Raw genomic sequence first — 24,987 nt, forward strand, 5'->3', positions numbered from 1 at the left:
CTCCGCAGCGATAATGGCAAAGAGTTTGTTAACGCCGGTTTAGAGAATTATCTGAAGAAGAATGGGATCCAACATCAGAAGTCGAACGTATACACGCCGGAACAGAACGGAATGGCGGAGCGATCCAATCGTTCAATAGTGGCGCGCGCAAGATGTATGCTGCATCAGGCAGGGCTGGAGAAGTCGTGAATTTGATCAACCGGTCCCCGACCCGCAGACATGATTCTCACGAGTGTATTCTGGTCGGCTTCGACGAGCTCACGAAAGGGTATAAGCTCTATGACCCGAAGTCGCGGAAAGTGTTTGTAAGCCAAGAAGTGACCTTCATTGATGAAGGCAATGTTCCGAAGATCAATCAAAATAAACACTCAGTATACGTTTCTTATTTGAAATATTCTTACTGTATAATAAGAAAGCGCCTCTCGCAACTGCTTCGCCCGACTGGTATGCAATCTCGATCAGCGCTCCACTCAGCTATGCAAACCGAGTCGCATCATTCAGAATCATCGATTTTGCAAACATCGCATATCAGAGATGAGGGAAATACAAACTGATCCATTCTGAATGTCACTCACTCAGTATCCGCCTGGTTTATTTGAAATCGAAAACACGGCGGAAGTGAACGTCTTTCCCTCACAAAGACAACTACAATTTGATTTTATTCTTACTGGTGTAAAAAAACGCTGTAAATTCAAATAAATTTATTAATTGGCTATGTTTAAAAACAAACAACATTTGCTAATGATCGGTTGAATGTATCACTCGCTCACTTCCTGAACCATTCGCTCCTGATCCTAGACGAACATGATTCGCCATATGCATCGCTCTTTGGTGAGATTCCAATTGGATGATAGTGCTGCACTGTTTTGACAGCAAGCATCGTGCGAGGTGATCTATATGTTAGCGATGAATAGAACGAACGATGATCGGATAGGTCCAGTAGTAATCAATAACAAAACCCGATCGCTATTCGTTCAGTTGCGAAGTGCAATCAGGGACATTCATTGAAAATGAGTGATATTCGGAACCCTGGATAAAGGTGCCCCGAAAATCGCAAGCCGCAAACAAGGAACTACTGGATTTCGACGAAGAGGTGTCGCTGGGCCCAACAGCGAAAGTTGGAGATCGGCAGGAGGAAGTCAACGAAGAAACTGACGACGAGGAGTTCTTTTCTGATGCCACGGAAACTTTTCGTGGCGACATCAGTGACGACGAAGTATTCCGAGGTTTCGAATCTGACGCAGTGACTTCCGTACTCCCGCCGCGCAAATTTTCAAAATCACCTCAGTCACAGGTGTTGAGGCGAAGCGGTAGGGAGCACGTACTTCCACGTAAGTACAAAGATTTTCAAGTTCCGAAGAAAGGTCTGCCGCATTCTAATTCTTTACAGCAAACTGGTCCGAACGCAATCGATCATGATGGCGAAAATTTGGCTGACCCTGTAGCTGAATCCAAGGTCAATTTCGGCAAGGTAGCTGCATCGTCATTCGCCGGCCAAAAGGAGATCGAAGACGACCCGGTTTCCCACCAGGAAGCGCTTTCGAGAGGAGACGCTGAATGCTGGACGAAGGCAATGCGTTAAGAGTACCAGGCACTTATTCGGAACAATACATGGACTTTGACCGAGTTGCCACCTGGTCGCAAAGCGATCAAATGTAAATAGGTTTTTAAAACCATGCACGACGCAAATGGCAACATCGACCGACACAAAGCCCGCAACGCAGGGGGGTCGACTATGACGAGACTTATTCCCCAGTCGTGCGTTATAGCTCGTTGCGGTACTTGTTCGCCTTAGCAGCGAAACATGATTTGTCGGTGGAACAGATGGATGCGACGACTGCATTCCTGCAAAGCGAGCTTAAAGAAGAAATCTTTATGGAGCAGCCTCCGTGCTTTCAGGGTGCCGACCGAACCAAGGTGTGCCGCCTAACCAAAGCACTGTATGGCCTAAAGCAGTCAAGCCGGACGTGGAACTGCAAACTTGATACAGCCTTGAAAAAGCTGGGACTCAAACCTTCGAAGTACGACACCTGCCTCTACTATCGTCTAAACGGTAGAGAAATGTTGTTTGTAGCAGTTTACGTTGACGACGTAGTTCTTTTCTCGAATGACGACAACCTGAAGAACGAAGTCAAGTCCAAGCTAAAGTCCATGTTCCAGATGAAGGATTTTGGAACAGCCAGCTGTTGCCTAGGAATCCGAATAACCCGTACGAACAGTACCATTTCCCTCGACCAGGAACCGTATATTGAATCCCTGCTCGCTTGATTCAACATGCAAAATTGAAAGGCCGTGTCAACACCGATGAACACAAGTGAACGCCTAGCGAAGGACATGTCGCCGAAGACGACCGAGGAAATTGACAGGATGAAGAAGGTTCCTTATCAGGAGGCCGTGGGAGCACTCATGTATTTGGCCCAGTGCACACGTCCTGATATACTATTCGCTGTGAACCATCTTAGTCGCTTCAATACATGCGCTGGTGAGAAACATTGGGAAGCTGTCAAGCACTTGCTGCTATATGTACGTACGAGGATCATCGAAGATGAAGCTGTGTTACACAAAATCCCCCGAATCGGAACTTGTGGGATACACTGATGCCAACTGGGCTGCAGACTTGGATGACCGGAAGTCAACAAGCGGCTACTTGTCCACTTTCCAAGGAGGAGCAGTCTCGTGGTGCTGCAAGCGACAACCAACTGTCGCACTATCGTCGTGCGAGGTAGAGTACATGGCTCTTTCTGCCTCGGTTCAAGAAGCTGCATGGTGGAGAGGTCTCATCTCCGAGTTTGGTAAAACTCGTCCTCCACCTCTTCGCTGCGACAACCAAAGTGCTATCTGCGTGGCCAAAAATGGTGGTTATACGCCGCGTACCAAGCACATAGACATCAGACACCACTACATCCGTGAGGCGTTGGAGCAAAACGTTGTGACACTGAGCTACGTGAGCACCGACGAACAACTGGCGGATGGTCTAACCAAACCGTTGGAGCGCATCAAGCTCGAGCATAACCGGACTGCAATGGGCATCACCCGAACAGCTTAAGGAGGAGTGTTGGTATAAGAGTGTAAGCTGTAGCGTACTCATTGCATAACTAATAACTACTAGTTGAGGTTTCACACAGTAGTGTGTAAAATTCGTTTTTTCACTCCGTTATGTATTCTTGCATCACTGTACAATAAACGTTTGAATAGGGAGGACGCTTTTCTTTCTACTGCGCGTTATCTCTCCCTATACAGACCATACAACAATGAAGCTATCGTGCAACGCACATGAAGTATCCCCGAGAACCCTCATCGCAATCGATTATTTAGATCTTGACAGGATCAATAGATTGTAGACCGAACCAACAGAACCAGCGGATCTTTTAAGATTTATTTCCGAAAGATTACGATTCATTTACTTTCTTTGTTAAATCTTTCTTTTAAAGTAAGGATTTTGTTTTTAGTTTTCATATAAAATTCTGTTTTATTAAGTCAATTCGTTAGCACAATACCATAAATCGTGATAAATGTAAACATGTTTTTTATAAAAAAAGTTGAATGTATGTGTTTTAAAAACTGTTACGTATCAAGCCCTGCTCCACACGTTCTAAGGCATCCACCGATAATAACACCTTCAAAATCTTCTGGTTTGCTGATCGTCGCTAAGCTTCCATGTTCCTCGCACATAAGCTCCAGCACCTCACCGATAGCCGAATGCATTTCCAACCGAGCACGGATTGCTTTCCACGTTTTACTGGCTTTGGCTAGCAAGTTCATGTTGCCCACGATATAAAGTCCATCTCGGGCACGCGAAAGGGCTATGCATATTCGATTATCGTTGGAGAGAAATCCGATGCTGTGAGATTGGTTGCTGCGGACCAGCGACAGAAGTACTATCTTGGCTTCCTCGCCTTGGTAATTGTCGGCAACTGTTATTCGAATGTTTCGCACTTTTTTGCACTTTTTGAATTGCTGGAACAATAACACGGGTTAGGAGAATGATATATAGAGATTTATAAAATAGGGTAAGACTTACAGTTTTTAGCTGACACATTTGTCCATTATACATGGTTAGAACAACTATATCTGCTGGTCCGTAGCCCTGTTTTACCATATACCTGCAAAGTTCCATCAGAAATCTACACTCGAAGCTATTTTTCTTGGATTTCTCATCGCTAGTTGAATCTTCGTCTTCCGGTACCGTATGATTGAAGAAGAATAAATTATGCCGCATGCCTTTGATCTTAGAACGATTTTTATTCCCTTCGTTATCCTGTAAATTAGGATAGATAACCGGTCGAATAAGGTCGGCTATCTCCGGCCGCATCCGGTACTGCTCGGTAAGGCAGACAGCATTGGCCTGGTTGCGGATCAACCGCTCGAACAGACTGATGTCCATCTTATACTTCTTGGAAAGTTCGTACACAGCGACCGTTGGCCGAAGCTGCTGATGATCCCCGATCAAGATGCAGTGCTGGGTAGATGACGTTAAAGAGGCAACTATGTGAGGTTCCAAGATTTCGGCTGCTTCCTCGATCAGCACGATCGGGGCCTGTAGAATTTGCAGCATCGTGTGGTTACGTGCAGCGAATGTTGTCGTCATGCCAATAACGCGGAAGCTTTTTACCTTTTCATATTTGGTTATGTGATTCAACTCGTTCATACGACGGGATAATTTTTTCAGCTGATTCTAGAAATAAAAAATAAGCGTTTCAATGTTGTTAAAAAAATGTCTTTATTTAAAATATTTACCAACTTTTGCACAATGCTCTTATTATCATCACATTTCTGGATTTCCTCGAACTCTTCCATCACCTTCAGATATTCTTGTTTAGTATTGTAATAGAGTTTCCTCAACCGCCAATCAACGCCATCGATTGATTGGTTCAGGTTGTAAGCGTCCAAAAGGGCGTGTTTCGATTGATAACCCATTCGCACTAAACTTTTTGTATATTTCAGTAAACCGCAGAGAAGTTGATCAAGTGCATGGTTGGTTTGACATATCACAAGCATTTGATGATCGGTGTTGGCCAATAAGGCGGACATGATTTCGAGGCCAGTATGCGTCTTTCCTGTTCCTGGAGGGCCCTGTATGAGTGCAAATTTGTGAGTCAGTGCCAGCTTAAGTGCCGCGTACTGGGAGTTATTCAAACCAATATTTTCACCAGTTGCTGGCCATTCACTCGGTGCTCTCACATTGTACTCTTGACCTCGGTGTGAAAATATGAGTTTTTTCTCTCGAGATATGTAATCCGGAAGCCGGTGTTCGTTGGAGCATTCCACGATGTACGTTTGCATAGGGAAAGTGTCTTTTTTTAGATTCTTCAACACATTAAACACCTGGTGGTATGGTTCGAAGAAAACTTTGCTTTCGATCATTATAAATTCTCGATTGAAAAAGTTCTGGATGTTTTCAATATTGATAATATCGATATAAACGTAACCATTGGACAGCTGCTCACTATCCCGATGATTGATTACAGCCACAATCAAATCCTCCAGAGCGATACTAGATGTCAGGCAAATCATCGACCCAGTCATTAAGCGCTTTGATTCGTGAAGCGCCATCTCTCCATATACATCAGATTTTCCAAGAACACGTTGTTCTGGATCCAAATCAACAATGATCAGCTCATTCTTGGCAGAGTGACGGTTCACATTCGAGGGTAGTAATAGTTTGACACATTTGTGTATGCGGATGCCATCTAGGCTTGCATCATTGTTGAAGGATTCTTCGTCCCCAGCTTTGAAGGCTTCGATACCATTCCTGAGGGGTATCATGAAATCTTCCTTCAATAGGGTAAGTTGAATTTTCAAGTAATGCTCAACACTGGAAAACGCTCCATTTACAATGTTGGGTTCGAGATCGATTTCGGTCTTTTTCAATTCTTCTAGTGTTGGATAAATCTGAAAGAAAACCGGTCGGAAAATTAAAGAACCTCTTTATGCTTATTAACGAGCAGGGTTAGATAAACCAAAAACCTCTTATTTACCGACAAGACGATTTTTTTCTGCTTACTACTTAAAATTTTCAACGTGTGTCTATCTTTATTTTAGATTAACTTACTATCCAATTTCCGAATTCCAAGAGCTCAATTAGTGAAAACATAAAACTTGCTTATTCAACCTTATTCCAGCTTAACTGATGATTTATGATGAATGAATGATACCGGGTTAAGATGTTGCACTCTCTGGAGCCACTACTCTAAAAATACATGTTTCTGTTTTTTTCTTAAAACATAAATATTAAAATGACACAGCAATTGGTAGTAATTGTAAGTTTATTTTCACCATATTATAATCAACGCTCAAAGCTTAGCATATCATAGCATGGATAGCATGGGTGACTGACTGACTACACATGGGTTTTTGCTTTAATATTTTGTACTGGCCCACCACACTCTCCCACACCAAAAAGCTCATTTGAGCCCCCTAGTAATGGACGCTTTTGCTCTCGCACGTCTGGCAGCTACAAAAACTAACAAAAAAACGCAAGCAAAATTTTACTCATGCTGAGAACTCAAATGTTTAAATTATAATGTGAGGAAATGTAATGATAATAATAAATTAAATACTACATGGATCTCAATGGAAAACAGATTTCCTTTAAAGAGATCTTAATGGACAACTACTAACTCAACTGAACACACTTGTTACAGGTTTAAAAGTTTATTAACGAATGGATAAAGTTTACAATCTAGTGCTTGCTTTTATAGTAATTTGAGAAAGACATGATTGCTATGATAAATTCAAATTCAAATAGATTGCTGTGATCGGTTTTCGTCTCAACTTCAACACTCCTCCTAGACGAAAGCAATCAGACCAATCTCCTTAGCTAAATAGTCTATTCTGATACCCGGTAAGGGTTTCGTCAAAATATCTGCTATCATGTTTTCTGATGGACAGTAGATAGGTACATGATATTTCGCCTTGCTTCATCTGGTCCCTGGTGAAATGAATGCGAGCAGCAATGTGCTTGGTCCTGCTGCTAAACTTTTCAGACTCGATGATCTTCAAGGCGCTTTGATTATCACCAAATATCGATACAGCTTTCACCTCCTCGTGCAAATCGCTCATCAGTTGCTTCAGCCACAATGCTTCCTGTGTAGCCTGCGAGAGAGCGATGAATTCCGCTTCAGCCGTCGAGAGGGAAACACAGGTTTGTTTCCGGCACGCCCAGCTCACCGTTCCACCATGCACCTTGAATACAAAGCTGCTGTTGGACTTTCGATCGTCTCGATTCTCGGCCCAATCTGCATCCGCGTAGCCGACAACACCTTCTGGACCACTGCAGTTGGATAAACGAATTTGAATCGTCCCTTTCAAATACCTCACCACACGTTTGAGCTCGTTCCAGTCGACTTGGGATGGGCTACTTGTTTTCCGGCTCAGGATCGAAACAGCAGTTGCTATGTCCGGCCGACTATTGACCTCAACGTAGAGAAGCTTACCAATAAGCTTCTGGTACTCCTTGTTGTCCGGAAGTGGGTCACCTTTATTCGCCTGCTTGACGTAGCCTGGATCAAGTGGAACCTTGAACACCTTCGCATCGCCTAAACCAGGGGTTTTCAGATCGTGCTCCGCGGAGCACTTGGTGATCCGCGAAGCTTTTGAAAGTGCTCCGCGACGTACGCAACGAAAATCATAAACCAACTTTGAAAAATTCTGATAATTTTTATCGTTTCATTTTTATCGAAGCATGAGACAAAAATATTCACAGGGCATATAGTACGAACAATAAGTTTTGTTTCTAATGGCGGCTATTTAAATCCCTGATGGCAAAGAATGGTGGATTGTCAAAATTCACTGTTTTCATCGAACAACGTTGTTTTGAGGACAGAGCGTGCAAAACACTCAATGAAAAGGTTGTTCTTGCACCGTGAGCTACCGATTTGAAAAGCTGAAGAAGCGCATACTCCGCTGAAAAGTCAATCAAACCTTGTATTCAAGAAGTCGTCCGTATCATAGTTGATGATAAAACAGTGGAATTGGTAAATTCGATTCCCATGTCTGACAATAAGGTTTCTCGGGGAATTTGTGACATGACTGAAGATGTTGAAAGCGTTTTAGTTTCTCGATTGAGAACTTCAAAATTCGACATGCAGCTTGATGAATCCACAGATGTAGCATTTGTTTGCTATCAAGGTTCTTAATGTTTCGAAGAAGATTTGTTCCTTTGCAAACAATTGCCAACTTCCACGACGGGGCTGAAATTTTCAAGCAAATTGTTGATTACGTTACGGACGTTACGGAGCTATAGTTGGAAATACTGCTGGAGTCGTTGCCAAGATCAAAGGAAAGACCAAAAGTTGCGGTAGTAGTCATTACATCCTTCATCGACATGCACTCGCTATGAAGAAACTATCATCATCCTTGAAGGAAGTCTTGGACGAAAGCGTAAAAATAACCAATTTATTAAAGCTCGACCGAAAAATTCAAGGTTTTTCAAGGCGTTGTGCGAAGAGATGGGAAGCCAACATTCCACGCTACTACATCATACCGAAGATCGCTGGTTAAATATCTCGTAGAAAAACGTTGTCTCGCCTGTTTGAATCTAGATCGGAAGTCAGAGCGTTTTTGAGCTACAATAATTTGAGGGTAAGATTGAATGATGATCAATGGCTCGTCAGGTTGGCTTAGTTGGCAGACAATTTTCATAAACTGAATGACTTCAGTCTTTCAATGCAAGGTAAAGGAATAAAAATCTTCGATTAAAACGGCAAAATTATGACCATCAAGAGTAAAATCAAATTTTGAGCAGAATCGCTTTTCGAATTTGAGAAGCATTCAATCAGAAATAATCTCGAAGTTATCACCCAAAAATTTCCAAGAATAATGACAATCACAACACTTTTAGTTGATAAATTTATTTTTGTATTCCTTGGAGTAAACTTGAACTAACAGACCCGCGTGTCTAATGAAGTCATTTACAATTACAATGTTTTGCAGCAGGATTTGTTTAACAGCTTTCAGCAAAATTCCCCGAAGAATATCATCAAATTATAAAAATATCTAAGACTTTAAATGCGTGGAACAGCCTTTTCTGGTGTCAAAGAAACTAGAATAATTAACATCGCAAGAATATGAACGCCTGATAGATATGACATCGGATTCAAAGCTTCAAAAAAGATTCGTATCCAAAACGTTGTTAAAGGATAATTGGTGTCAACTGAAAAATGTATTTCTAATTTTGTCCGATAAAGCAAAACTTATAATTCTGCCGTTTTCCACAACTGATCTATGCGAGTCTGGATTTTTCACATATCTCGCAACGAAGACAAAATACCGATCCCGACTGAACCCGGAACCAGACGTCAAGCTACAACTGACAAAAATTTAACCAAACTTGTTACAGCTTGAAAAATAGAAGAAAGCGTATTGGTTTTATTAAAATCAATAATTTTTGATGACATATAATTTTACATACATTATGTATGTGACTATTCAAAAAGTAGCCATTCATTACTGATTTTATTGACTACTATGACAAGACACATCTTATTTAAACGATGAATACCTATCAAGTTTTCAAAACTCGGGTTTTCATTCTTTCAAAAATGTAGGTGCTCCGCCAGAATTTTTGGTTTCAAAAAGTGCTCCACCGAGCTAATGATCTGAAAACCCCTGGCCTAAACCACTATCGACAATAACCTCGTTGATGTACCGACGCTGGTTCAGGAAATAATCTCCGCCTTTCTTTTCTATTTCTAGACCTAGGAAATAGTGAATATCACCCAGAGCGCACACTTCGAAGGACTTCCGAAGTATTCCAACTAGAACGTCGGTCATCTCAGCATCTTGACTTGCCACCACCAGGTCGTCCACGTACACCAGAACGTAGCACCAAAGCTTGTTGTGGCACTTCCGGTACAAGCACGGATCCGATTTGCATCGTTGATAGCCAGATTTCTCCAAAACGTCGTGCAGCTTCTGATTCCAGGAACGAGCCGCCTGCTTCAGTCCGTACAAGCTTTTCTGGAGACGACAGACCTTGCCCTGCCCTCCACGGTGTACCCACACGGCTGCTTCATACACAACTCCTCCTCAAGGTCACCGTAGAGAAAAGCCGTCTTGATGTCGAATTGTTTGACCGCCATGTTTCGTCTCGCTGCAACCGCCATCAACGTACGGAACGTATTTTGCCGAACCACCGGCGCGAAGACCTCTTCATAGTCCGTACCAAACTGCTGACTAAAGCCCTGCGCAACAAGACGCGCCTTGTACCGGATGACGTTTCCAGCTGCATCTCGTTTCACCGCATAGACCCACTTACAGCCGATCGCTTTTCGGCCAGGTGGTAGGTCAACCAACGCCCAGGTGCCATTCGTTCGGATGGATGCCAGTTCTTCATCCATAGCCATCTTCCAGTTCGCAGCATACGGTGAGGCCAACGCTTCTTTGTAGGTCTTAGGTGCCTCACACTTCTCCAGAGTTCGCCCAGAAACAGCAGCTGTGCCACTGAAGCCAGCTTCTGGCTCACTGTTGGTAGCACCAGCGCTCGGAACAATCGGTTGGTTCTGTGAAGGATGGGAAACGAAAATACCTTTTCCCTTCATTTGATAATCTGCATACTTGCCTGGAAGTCTGAGCTCCCGACCGCTGCGCCTCAACACCTGTGACCAAGGTGGATTTGAGTTGTTTTGCGGAGGGAGCACGGTCACATCAGTTATGGTTTCAGTTGATGTATTTCCATCTGCAGATTCGTAATCGGTTTCTTCAAAATCGCTAACCGAAACGACATCATCGTCCGGTTCACCAACGACAGCAACATCATCAGCATCGCCCTGGTCATCGGAAAAAGTTACTGGGATAACTGGAACGCTTGAACCCTCGTTGCTCGTCGTAGGCTTTGTTGTCGGATTATCAGGAACGCTTGAACCCTCGTTGATAAAGGACACCTCTCTGCTTTTCTAGATGCACCTCGTTTTCACATCGAAAATTCGGAAGCCCTTGGTGGTCACCCAACAAGGATGCACTCACGTGATTTCGGGTCCCACTTCTTGCGTTTTTGTTTCGGTACCTGCACCATTGCCTTCGTACCAAAGACTCTCACGTGCGATAGATCAGGTTTCCTGCCACTCCATGCCTCTTCCGGTGTCAAATCATGGCCTCGAGTGGGAGACCTATTGATGAGGTAAACCGCCGTCGACACTGCTTCGGCCCAAAACTTCTTGTCAAGATTTGCCTCGTACAACATACACCTGGCCCGTTCAACTATGGTTCTGTTCGCTCTTTCGACAAGCCCGTTCTGCTCAGGAGTATAGTCGTTCGTTGTCTGATGACGTACACCCAAACCTTTCAGATACTGCTGAAACGCGGTGTTGGTGTACTCGTTACCGTTATCGGTCCTCAAAATTTTCATTTTTCGACCGCGCTGCCGTTCTGCCATCGAATGAAACGCCTTGAAACACCTCAGCACCTCGTCAGCCGATTTCGTTTTAAGAAAATAAACGAAAATTCGCCGAGACTTGTCATCGATGAATGTGATGTAGTATCGGTTTCCTCCTAGCGAACACTCTTCCATCGGACCGCCGATATCCGAATGAATCACCTCCAGCAACTGTTGCGCCCTCGAACCTTGCTTGCTGAATGGGAGCTTTGCCTGTTTCCCTTTAGCACACGTGGCACAGTCACCGAAATCACCTGGCTCAAGCACCACACCATCTACAACACCGTTGGCCAATTTCTTCACGTTGGCCACTCCGAGATGACTCATTCGCTTATGCCACATTTCCAACGACACTTTCGAAGCACCAACCATCGCCACACCAGAAACATCATGCTGGTCCAACTTGAATAAGTCGTTCTTGATGCTTCCGGTCGCCACAAGCTGTTTGTCTTGGTTCAAAATTCGACACCCTTCGTTGTTGAACGTCACCGAATAACCACGTTTCACAATTTGCACAACAGACAGCAAATTCGCCGATAGTTCTGGAATGAACTGGACATCATGGACCGGAATCGCAGTTCGTTTCTCTTGACACCTCGGGTAGAGTTTCGGCCAGTGGAACGGCCATGATTTGCATCGAACCGTTGTTAGCCGCGACCACCGTCCCATGAGAGCTTCGCACTTCTTCCAATACCTCCATGCTGTTCGTCATGTGCCTCGTTGCACCCGAGTCAAGGTACCAACCACGTGTCTTTTCCAGGGGGAAAGCAGACAGCACCGTACAAAACGCCTCGCCGCTTTTCTTCGTCGCAGGACAGAATTTTGCAATATGGCCTGCTTTATTGCAACGATGACACTTTAGCTTGGAATGCACACTTTTCTGTTTGGCGTTGACATGGTAACCGTTTTTCTTGTCGAAACGTCCCTTGGCTACCAGCGCTGTTTTGTTCCCTGGCAATGACTCCTCCTGCAGCAAAATGGTCTTGATCGAATCTCCGGTTATCGGTGTTCCGGAATTCTTTAATGCCATGACCATTGGTTGAAAACTTTCCGGCAAACCAGCCAGCAACAGCACACCGACAAACCTCTCCGGAATGGGGAAACCAATTTCGGTCAATTGGTGACACGTGGATATCAACTGGTTGGCGTAATTTTCCATCGTACCGCAGCTTTCCAGATCGGTCCGAATCAGCTTGTACAGCAATCCCACTTCCCTCGTGAGACCTGTTTAATCGAAAGCATCGCAAAGCTTTCTCCACACCTCCCGAGCTGTGGCTGCTTCCCGCACGTGGTAATAATTCACGGGTTCCAAGAACAAGATAATTTTGCCTCGGGCTTTCCTGTCCTTCACCAGGTCAACCGCTTCCACTTTCCCATCCGGTTCCGCTTTCGGTTCCACCGCTTCCCATAGGTCCTCGACTTCCAAGTAAGTTTGAACTGCAAACTTCCACGTGGTCCAATTCTCCCGTCCTACCAGACGCTCGATTCCAGGATTCACGTTCGTGGCCATTGCTTCAAATTACTGGGCCCATAACCTAATGGACAACTACTAACTCAACTGAACACACTTGTTACTGGTTTAAAAGTTTATTAACGAATTTATAAAGTTTACAATCTAGTGCTTGCTTTTATAGTAATTTGAGAAAGACATGATTGCTATGATAAATTCAAATTCAAATAGATTGCTGTGATCGGTTTTCGTCTCAACTTCAACAGATCTACTATTTGATTTTAATACTACTAAGCGAACATTTGATAAAATAAGTAATTATATTTAAAACAAAAAAAAAACAAGGAACACACAAAAAGAAATTAAATTGCTACAAAATTCACAAAAAATTAATTAGAAAAGAAGAAAACTGGTAACTGATCGACAGTTTTTAACGATTCAATTTTTCTTTTTGTTGAAAAACGCAGGTTTCAGTGGTGGAATAGAGTTAATCTTTATTCATTTTGTTCGTCAAGTCCTTAAAGAACTACTTATAACATAAGCGATAGCTATTTACAATATTCACTGAAGTGATATCCTCACTTATAAGTTTTCTCATTTTCGTGTGATATACTGAGCTAACCACTCAGAATATCTGGCAACACTGGTGAGTTACCACGAACCTAAATTGAGTTGTTTGGCTTCACAGTGTGATGATGTAAACATTTGTACCGTGTTTACCATCATCAGCTGTCATCATCAATCATCACCGCTATTGTTTCAATTGCGAATTGACTCAAAGCATGCGGAACCAAAACAAACTGTTTTGGTTTCGCCGACGGAGCGGCAGATTTCCTCTGCCGAAACCGTAAGTATCAACACCTCCCCTCAATTCGCAGATTGAGAATGCTGAACAGCTTCGCGTGCCTCGCCCTTGGTAACGCCTTCGTGAACGCATCAGCTGGCTGATCCTCAGTAGAGATGTGTCGCAAAGAAAGCTGACCGCTTCTTATGATGTCTCTGATGAAAGCATACTTCACATCCAGATGCTTCATCCGCTGATGAGTCCGCGCCTCTTCCAGATACTGGATGCAAGGGATGTTGTCTTCCATTAACGTGGAAGGAGTGCTAACCACACCCAATTCACCAAGGAAGTTTGTTAACCACAAACCTTCCTTGACCGCATGGCAAAGGGCTCCTATCTCAGCTTCGGTCGATGACAGACTGACCGTCTGTTGACGTTTCGTTGACCACGAAACTAGATTCCCGAAGATCATGTAAGCGTAGCCTGATACAGATCTTCGATCATCGGAGTCGTTGGCAAAATCTGCATCAGCATATCCGATGAGTGGTTTCGATTTCGCGTTTCTGCGGAATACCAACGCCGTATCGGTCGTACCTCGAAGGTATCGCAGAATACGCTTCAGGCCTTGCCAGTGCCTATCCGACGGGCTGGCCTGGTACTTGCTCAGTGCGCTAACCGCAGCACAGATATCTGGTCTCGAAGATGTCGCCAGATATTGTAGACAACCGATCGATTCCTTGAACGGTTGTTCGGTGATAACCTCACCATCGTTCAGTTTCGTCCAGCGAACGTTTGTGTCAAGCGGTGTGCTTACGGGTTTACAATCGGCCATACCGAATCGTTGCAGAACTTTCTCGACGTATCCTGATTGCGAAATCTCGATGACGCTATTCGAGAAGTCTCGCTTGATGGTCATCCCCTAGAAAGTCTTGACTTCCAGGAGATTCTTCATCTGGAATAGCCTCCCAAGCTCGGTCTTGATCCAGATAACCTCTGAAACGTCTTTTTCCGGTGTCACGTTTCTGCGGTATACCAACGCCATAACGGTCATACGTCGAAGGTATCGCAGAACACGCTTCAGGCCTAGCCAATGCCTGTCTGCCGGGCTGGCCTGGTATTTGCTAAGTGCGCTAACCGCAGCACTGATATTCTGATGACTGCAAACAACCGATCAAATCGTGAACGGCTGCTCGGTGATAACCTCACCATTGTTTAGCTGCATCCATCGAACATTCGTGTCAGAGACCGAATGGGTTTCCTGTAACCTGGGATGAGCTAACCGCATCCCAAATCTCGCTCTCATCCAGGGCTGCTCGATAGTTGCTTAGTACGCTAACCGAAGCACTGATGTTCGGCCTCGAAAACAGCAAACAACCGATCAAATCGTTGAACGGCTGCTCAGTGATAATCTCACTTCGTTCAGCCCGAATCTCATTCTCTTTCATGGCTGCGGTGGTCTTCCGATAAAAGCAGTTCCTTTGGCCCTTAAGCTTGCTGACGATTTGAAGTTCCTCTTCCTCGTCATCAGCGGCTACGTTAGCCACGTAGCGTTGATTGGCCTCTCCTGTTCGCTGACTGCGTCTCTGGGCCGACTCGGGATTGACAGAATCTTGATCATCATCATCATCGCTACTCTCGTAGTCGCTCTCGTCTCGCGCTTCATGCTGACTGGCACCGGAACCGACGATTCGTTGATTCCGATGGCTGATAACCTCAGCACGCGAACGAAGAGAGTTTCTTGCTTGTTGCTTTCTGGTAACCCCAGAGAAGCAACCTCTTGTAGCTAATAGTGCTAGTTCTCGATGCCTCCGAGAATAAGCAAGACTTCGTCCGGCAGTACCCGTCCATAATGCCTCAGGAATCAAGGAGTGGTTGAAATCGCTTGCGACTTACCGTCGCCCAAACCACCTCCCCCGACGCACCCGGAACAGCTTCCAACCGTCGGATAAAAGTTTGCGCATGCTAACCGCAGCGCAGCTACCAAGCACGAGAACAATTTTCTCGAACTGCAGCTTCATAGACTTTCGTTCCGCTGCTTTAACGCTTCGAGCGCTCCAAAAAGCCGGAGAGCAACGTTCAGCAGCATGAGTCCGATCTAATTCTGATACGTTGCTGACAACTAACCGTCGCCCGAAACATCGCCTCCAAAGCCACAGAAAAAATAAACTTCTGGCTTGGATGAGATCACGCATACTGACTGCAGCAGAGCTCCACATCTCGAGAGTAACCCTCTCAAACCTCTTTATGGACATTCGTCCCGTTACATCAACGCTTTGACCACTTCGGAAATCTGGGAGGCAACTTTCAGCAGCATGCGACCCATCTGGATCTAATGCATTGCTGAGGTTGCTGGCAACTAACTGTCGCCCAAACCATCTCCTACAACGCGCTGGAAATTTTTTCCAACAAACGATGATTAATACACGCATGCTAACCGCAGCGCAGCTCCAAATCACGAGAGTAACCCTCTCGGCAAACAACTTCTTCCAACCTCCAATCATGGCTAATACTCCATCTGGAGCATTCGGACCTGACCAATCTAGGTTACAGATCCCGAGAGTCCTCCTCCCGGCCGTAGGAAATAAAATCACGCTGCTCTCCGCAGCGCGACTTGTGTCGGCATCGAGAGTAGCCCTCTCGGAACCCGACACAGCCTCGAACTCCAGTGACACCTTCTGGCTTATCTGGAGCATCTCGTGGCCTCTGTGCTGACGGTCTTCTGCGCTGATGGTCCTCTGCGCATGGATCAGCTCATAACTGCTGACCATAGCGCACAACAAAAGCACGAGAGTAGCCCTCTCGGCTATCAGCAACACCCAATTAATCCGGGGTGTTGCTGCAGCTGGACCTGTCCTTCTCTGCGCAGCCCGGTTGTTGATCCTGAGACTCCTCCCGGCCGTCGAACGTGAGCTCATGTTTGCTAACCGCAGTGTGGCTCGTGACGGCATCGAGAGTAACCCTCTCGGTCCACGAACATCCCCGGACTCGACCTCTGACGGAACCACTCGGCTGGTGGTTTTCTGCGTTTGGATCAGCTCATAACTGCTGACCACAGCGCACAACCACAGCACGAGAGTAACCGTCTCGGCTATCAGCTCCACCCAATGTTTCCGGGGTGGATATACCAACCTTCGCGCTGTACCATCTCGGTTGCGGATCCTGGGACTCCTCCCGGCCGTCGGTCGTGAGCTCACGCTTGCTAACCGCAACGTGGCTCGTGACGGCATCGAGAGTAACCCTCTCAATCCGCGAACCTCCCCGGGCTCTGGCGATACCTCCTGGCTGGCCGTGGACTCTTGGCTGTCTGGCCTCTGCCCTGGCTGGTCCATCTCCGCTGGCTCGGAGACCCTAGGTTGGCTCGTCTCGGCGCTGGTTGGTCCAACATCAGCTGGCTGGCCCTCTTCGGTGGTCCTCTGGCTGGTGGCTGGCCCCTCGACCGGGCTGGTCCTTCTGCACTGGTCGATGGTGAACTTGCTAACCGCAAGTATTGAGAGTACCCCTCTCACTAACTCATTTTCCGATTCTCCAGACGTATCTGGGCCCATAACCTGTTGAAAAACGCAGGTTTCAGTGGTGGAATAGAGTTAATCTTTATTCATTTTGTTCGTCAAGTCCTTAAAGAACTACTTATAACATAAGCGATAGCTATTTACAATATTCACTGAAGTGATATCCTCACTTATAAGTTTTCTCATTTTCGTGTGATATTCTGAGCTAACCACTCAGAATATCTGGCAACACTGGTGAGTTACCACGAACCTAAATTGAGTTGTTTGGCTTCACAGTGTGATGATGTAAACATTTGTACCGTGTTTACCATCATCAGCTGTCATCATCAATCATCACCGCTATTGTTTCAATTGCGAATTGACTCAAAGCATGCGGAACCAAAACAAACTGTTTTGGTTTCGCCGACGGAGCGGCAGATTTCCTCTGCCGAAACCGTAAGTATCAACACTTTTAATAGCTCTATTACTTCGATTTTGAACGTGGAACGGCTGTTGATGGTTTTTATTTCATTAGGCAAGGCGTTTTACTAAGTTGGACCAATAAATGAGATTCTTTTTTTAACTAAGGATGTCATGGATCGGCTTCGTTGTAGAAAATCTGACTGGCGAGTGTTATGAGTACACAATCCCTTTGTAAAATGGATGTTTTGATTACTGAAATGAGTGTGTAAATTGTCGTAGACATATTTTATAGTTTATAAATCACAAAGGTCGTTCAATGGAAGAATGTTATGCGCTCTTAAGGAATAGAGCTGTTGGGTAGGAAAGAGCAACGGGAGTCTATAAATATTTTTCAAGCGTCTATCCTGGAGAGTTTGAAGTTTTTGTAAATTTGACAAGGAGACTCTTCCCCATATCATAATGAGATAGTTAATATGAGAGTGAATAATCGCAAAGTAAAATTTCAATAAACCATGTTAAAGCACAAAATTTCTCAATTTCTATAGAATTCCACAAAGAGGAGAAATTTTCTCTAGATATTCTGTGTGACGACTCCAAGAGAGAGTTTCATCAAGGTAGATTCCTAAATATTAAAAGCATTTTACCTTCTCAATAAGATACCCATTTATCGTTGGGTCATTATTCAGAAGTAAATTTTTATGTGAAGAATGAAATAACATGTATTTGGTTTTCGTATATTTGAGTGAGAGTGAGGTAATATTAAAATATTTAAATAACAATTTCAAATCATTTTCCATTTGTTGAATGATAATATCAGTTGATGCTGCTGAGTATAAAATTGCTGTATCATCAGCGAATAGGGGTGCTGTGCCTTTTAATGGTAAGTTACAAATATCATTGACATACAACAAAAAAAAAGTAACACTATAAATTGCTTCCGCCCCTCTAAATAACTGCGAAGGATATTATTAGCTGTTCCTCTTATTCCATATTTGTCCAGTTTGGATAGTAATATTTCGTGATTCAATGTATCGAAGTCTTTTTTAAGGTCAGAAAACAATGCTTCCACAATATTTTTAGAATCAATTTTAGATACAGTGAGGGGCAAAACAAAGTGTGCAAATTATTTTTTTCTTCTTCTTCTTCTTCTTACATCAACATGGCCAAAACATGTAGGCATCCTGGAAAATGGAAGACTTGCGTCTTTCATTCTTTTTTTCAGCGTATTATCTGTTACATATTACCATGCATTGCAGATTCTACTACGGCCAGGCCAACCATGTGATGAAAACCGCAAAAGATACAGGAACAAGGAAGGAATGAAGCGTGGAGTTCCCTGCCAAACGCTTCATATGATATTTTGCTAAAATTGAACACTATTGATTGATTGGTAATTGGGAAAAATCTGGGACGAATTAGAGAGTAATTTAAAAAGAAACGATCTCACCAAACTCCAAAGATTCCTGCTGGTGCTATCTCCCTATTTTCCCTGGTTCCGGTCATCTTCAAATTGGTTGCATTCACATGTCCTCAACATCACTGTTCCTCAGTTTCAACCGCCAATTGATTGTTCGCGTTTACCTTAGGCTCTGTCAAGTACTCAAAAAAGCAAATACGAGCCGAAAGTAAATGTTGCTCAGACCTCCAGTTTTTTTTTCGTTCTTCTACTCGGAGAAATCTACATGAGCATTCTACGAGAACTAAAATTTTAACGGAAATACACTCATCGATTGATGCACAATTACAAGATCATCAATATCCAACCGACACTTAACTTATTTGATTTAAAGTATGGAAATCACGACGTCCGGAAACAGAATTCTTTTTTTTTTTTAAACCAACGATGGATTTTATTTACGCACGATTCGCCAAGCACATCAGAACACCAAATTTAGATATGAAAAGCATCTATTTCAATTATTTGAATGCATTTCAATCACTTGTAATATTTATTTAAACAATTTAAATTCGCGAAATTACAAACGAGAAAACGCGACGCTGGAAAAAAACACGACCGCTCTCGAGCACCGCTTGCTGCGATCCCAAAGTGTGCAAATTATTTTTTTCCATTTTTTTTTTATTTTTCTGGTTAGAATTCAACGAAAACACATCGTCATCATTTTTTAAATATTATTTATCATTTTCATTTCAAGTTTTGCGCTGGTTAAAAAGATTTTTTTTTCCTTATAGAAAAAAACAGTTAATATGACAAAAAGGGGCAAAATAAAGCGTCCAGATCAGTACAGCTTCAAATAAATCAAACTGAAGGCAAACAAGAACGATTTAATAATGGGTATGGCCTCATTTAGCCTTCAACACCTTCTGCAAGCGCTTCGGCATACTTTCAACAAAGTTGTGCAATTGTAGTGGGGCGAGTTTTTCCCACGCACGCTCCCGGGCATCGAAATAAGTATTTTTATTTGTCACACAAAACTAATCAATCCGAGCATCGAGGATGGTCCACAGATTTTCGATGGGGTTCAGATCAGGACTTTGTGGGGGCCATTCAAGGGGTTTGATGCGGCAGGAACAGAAAAATGACTTCGTCAGCTTGGCCTTAGCGAAGCACTCTTCGAGGCCCGTCATGATGAGGGATACCTCGAGGTTTTCCCGCAGGATATTGCAATATGACTCACCTGTTATGATTCCGTCAATTTTTACCAAACTACCCACACTGTCACGTTAACTCCTCCGTGCTTGAATGTTCCTTGGATATGGCGGTCTTGGAGTTCCTCGACCGTCTTGCGCCACAAACGATTCTGCTTCTTTCGGTTGAATAGCTCGAAATTGGATTCGTCGGTCCACAACACTGTTTTCCAATATTCGAGCGGTTTATCGGCGTGTTCCTTGGCGAACTTGAGACGCTTAGCCTTGCGCACCTGGCTAATGAAAGGCCTTCTCACTGCGATCTTGCTATGGTACTCCTTTACATGGATGCGGCGACGGACAGTATGACGCGATATCGATTGTTGGAGCTATTCCTGTATCTGCCGGATCGTAATTTTTGGGTTTTTCTTTATCTCAAGATTTATTTTTTTGTCCGTTCTGGCATCTGTCTTGGGCTTCCACCCTCTTCCCAGGCGATCCCCTACCGATCCGAACGTTTTCTTCATGATTTTTAATACCGCTGTCTTGCTGATTTCGAAGTGCCTAGAATGGGATCAGAAATTTTTGCGTTCTCCATATTTTACAACTTATTCGAATGTAGACACCTGTTTGAATACTCCAGAGCCAAGCCAGTTGTTAATGAAACATCAAAATACAAACAATTTCGAGGGGCCTCGCGATGGAAACTTATCGAAATTTTATGGATTTTTGAGTTGGAGATGGCAATTAGTGTGCTCGAGCCGTATCTGAGGCCATATTGCAGTTTATAAAGTATGTCATGCTGATTCAGGAAATTTACAATTCTGGTCACAAGAAGTTTTTCAAACAATTTGCTAAAAACATTTAAAGTAGATATCGGACGGTAGTTGTTTATTTATTTTTTTTTTTTTTTTATTTACATAGTATTCCGTCTTACGACATAACTTGACGAACATAATTCCTAAAATTCACTCGGTCCATGGCAACCGTTCTCCAATTTCTCGGGCACCCCACGTTCGCCAGATCACGCTCCACTTGGTCTAACCACCTCGCTCGTTGCGCCCCCGCTCGTCTTGTTCCTACCGGATTCGTAGCGAACACCTGTTTTGCAGGACAGTCGTCCGGCATTCTCGCAACATGTCCTGCCCAGCGTATCCGGCCAGCCTTAACCACCTTCTGGATACTGGGTTCGCCGTAGAGTCGCGCGAGCTCGTGATTCATCCTTCGCCTCCACACTCCGTTCTCCTGTACGCCGCCAAAGATGGTTCTTAACACTCGTCGCTCGAATACTCCGAGTGTACGCAGGTCCTCCTCAAGCAATATCCATGTCTCGTGCCCGTAGAGAACAACCGGTCTAATAAGCGTCATATACAGGTTACACTTTGTACGAGGGCTAAGTCTTCTCGACCGCAGTTGCTTGTGGAGTCCATAGTAGGCACGACTTCCGCTGATAATTCGCCTCCGGATCTCACGGCTGGTGTCATTGTCTGCGGTCACCAGTGAGCCGAGATAGACAAAGTCTTCGACTATCTCCAGCTCGTCGCCGTCGATCGTGACCTTGTTATTACTGGACAAGCGGGTTCGGTCGGTCTCGGATCCGCAGGCCAGCATGTACTTCGTCTTGGACGTATTAATCATCAACCCAATCCTTCCTGCTTCGCGTTTCAGTTTGCGGTAGATCTCCTCCACCGCCACAGATGATCTGCCGACTATATCAATGTCATCGGCAAAGCAGATAAGTTGACTGGATCTGTTGAAAACCGTGCCCCGCATTTCGCCCACCGCTCGTCGAATAACACCTTCTAGCGCCACGTTGAACATCATGCAGGATAGACCATCACCTTGTCGAAGCCCCCTGCGCGATTCGAATGAACTCGACAATTCACCCGAAATCCGCACACAGCACTGCGTTCCATCCATCGTCGCCTTGATCAGTCTGATCAGCTTCCCGGAAAAGCCGTTCTCGTCCATGCTTTTCCATAGCTCGTTACGGTCGATCGTGTCGTATGCGGCTTTGAAGTCGATGAATAGATGGTGCGTAGGGACTTGGTGTTCACGGCATTTTTGGAGGTAGTTGTTTACATCATGGGAATCGCCAGCCTTAAAAACAGGTATAACTTTTGCGATTTTGAGGCATTCAGGATAAATTCCAGTTGCATTCGCTGATACAAGTCTAGGGTGGCCCTTAACTACATGGAAGTTTTGCTCTTTTTGCTTGGTGCTAAAAAAAGGCAAACGACAGAAACTCTCTGGAGCCACTACACAATATTTTGATTTAAAATCGAGGCGAATAGTATGAAGTTTGTGAACTAGTAGTTTTTAATACAAATGATCTCTAATATGAATTAGGTACATGAAATTCAAATTGATGCCTTACTTACAGTGAATTTATCCAGGCCAGTCGCAGCTGCCTCATCAACAGGTCGCAGATCGTTAGTGCTCACACCAACCTTCTCTAAGGCCTCCACAAAACTATCAAGTCGTTCGTTACAGTGGTCTACGTAGCGTCTTAACAGAGCCAAAGTACGCACCGATTCGGTAAACATACTGATAGTGCTGACGCCCTGTAGGATAGGGATTTTGTTTCCTTTTTTCGTATTTTTTTTGAAAAATTTAACCAAATGGTTCCAGAAAGCTTCGTGATCGGCCAGCACCGAAAACAACTCCCCATTGAGCTCATCCAACGGAAGTGTTCCAATTCGATTCATTATCTTCATGATAACTAGCAACAGATCATCGCTAAGCGAGTGCTGGGTGATGCTTTTGATGAACTCTCGTTTTTGGATGTGGATGTCCAGGAACACCGAATCAGCCTCGTTGTCTGCCAGCGTCATCAGCTTCGAAATGGGAATCTTTTGTATGTGCTCTGCTCGGTTCTTCGGAAGATTGAAACGGGTTTTAGATGTGGTTGCATAAGCCGTATCTTGGTGAGTTGGAACGAAGTAGTTGCCATCAGAGTCTGCGGAGGGTAAGAAAATTTTTTTTTTCTTAAAATTGCAACAGTTTTGTAAACAAATTCATTTTTTAGTTAGCTTTCTTATGCATGTTTAACGTGCCTACTAAGTAGGACTTTTATTCAATTGCTTGTCTCAAATTCAATAAAAAACATTCCAGACATTTGAAAAATAGAAAAAAAAATTAAAATGCTGAAATTTTACTTAAAATAACATTGAAGTCAAGTTTAGGCGTCTATGGGAAAAATTTCAAATTATGATCTACCCAGAACTAAGAATAAACTGACTTATTCGGGATCGATTTTCAAAATTAAAATAGAACAGTTTTCGAGTTATGCTTGAAATATGAAATTTGGGAAAATAAAAAAAAGTACATGTACTTATATTCAAATATCTCGGATGGCATAACACTAATTTGAAATATCTCTCTTATATCGATTAACTGAACTTCATTTTTGCGTATGATCAACAGTATTGTTGATATTAGTGGAGATTTGATTAAAAAAAACATTAAAAAATGCATTTTTTTAGAGAAATTTTTATTTAGAGAAATTTTTATTTAGAGAAATTTTTATTTTGTTGACAGTTTTAGTATCGATTCATTTTAAAAATTTGTTTTTCTATGGACCGTGAATTTCAATTTCTAACAAAGATTTCGAGTGATTATTAATCAAAATCGGTTGTACATTTAAGAAGTTATTTTACCAAAACAGTAATATTTGAATTTACGAACAATTTAACGAACCGCAGAGTACTAAACTAATCTATCCGGAACATTGCTAGTTCCCTTAATAAAATAATGTTTTTATAGAAGACATAATATAACGGCAGAAACTCGAATGAGAAAATGAATTTTTTTTTTGTTTCGATTATAGTCGTTTTACCATCTTTATGGCATTCGCGACGTAGAAAATGAATAAAAAACAATATTTGAGTGAATCTGGGCTTTTGTTATTGAATAGATAGTATTCTAAAGACACAAACCAACTGAAACATAAAACGTGTAACTTTTTCCTAGGTGAATTGAAAAAAGGTAAAATTTACCTTTTTGCTAGGTGAATGAAAAAAAGGTAAAATTTACCTTTTTGCTAGGTAAGTGAAAAAAGGAAAAATTTTTCCATTTTGCTAGGTGAATGCAAAAAAAAGGTAAAATTTGCCTCGAAAAAGGGGTGGAAAAAAATTACCTCTGCTTCTCGGTAAATTTTACCTTTTTTTTATTCTCCGTGTACTTATCTTACCAGGGTAAAGCTTCGTGGGGTTGATGTTCTGCTGCGAGTAACCTTCCGCCACATCCGGTTCCGCCTCTTCATCGGCTACTTTCTCCGGCGCATTTGGCCGAATTTCAACCACAAAATCGTCAATATCCTTGGTAAACCAATCGTCGTCATCACTCGTCGATTCGGCGGCGGGATTCATTTTCTTTCTTTTGGATTTGTCGAAAACGACTGGCTAAAACCACGGGACTCATTTTTCTGTCTCTCGCACCGAGGTTTCATCGCGATCAAAACAACACGCTAAAATAGTGTAAGCTTTCTTTGATTTAATTTTCATAACAACTTAAATCGGAAAAAACATAAAATACGCAAGATCTGCATTTCGCAAGAATTTTCCGAGTTACAAATGTTTGTCTTTTTTATAAAATTTACAATTCCAAGGTTTTTTTGTCTGTCTGAAATCTCACCACCCCCAAGTAATTCGAAAGGAAAACTAAAAAAAAGAGCATTCTTTTTACTAAAAAAATCCATTTTTTTGCATAAATCACAACTATATGGAGAGTATGTTAGTAAATAGTTTTCTTTAAATGCATGATTTGAGGGGTATGAGCTTTACAACCGCTTTGTGTAAAACATGTAGAAGGTTTTTAAAAATTGAATAATAATTATTCATGAATGCCGAATTGCTTGAATGCGTTTTCGTTGCTCAATTTT

The 24,987-nt window shown here is 43.3% G+C and overlaps 1 protein-coding gene across 1 annotated transcript; it reads right to left on the minus strand.

Annotated features, from left to right (window-relative positions):
• Window positions 1-3,473: 3,473 nt before the first annotated feature.
• LOC129754855 (NFX1-type zinc finger-containing protein 1-like) lies at window positions 3,474-24,538 on the minus strand. Its single transcript, XM_055751091.1, has 5 exons — window positions 24,298-24,538; window positions 22,487-23,064; window positions 4,738-5,892; window positions 4,022-4,675; window positions 3,474-3,957 (listed from the first exon to the last, which is right to left on the minus strand). Exons 1-5 carry the CDS (start codon window positions 24,473-24,475, stop codon window positions 3,565-3,567), a joined length of 2,958 nt encoding a protein of 985 aa, XP_055607066.1. The 5' UTR covers window positions 24,476-24,538; the 3' UTR covers window positions 3,474-3,564.
• Between the last annotated feature and the right edge of the window lie 449 nt (window positions 24,539-24,987).

Source organism: Uranotaenia lowii, chromosome 3, assembly GCF_029784155.1.
Source record: "Uranotaenia lowii strain MFRU-FL chromosome 3, ASM2978415v1, whole genome shotgun sequence".
NCBI classification, from domain to species: Eukaryota; Metazoa; Arthropoda; class Insecta; order Diptera; family Culicidae; genus Uranotaenia; species Uranotaenia lowii.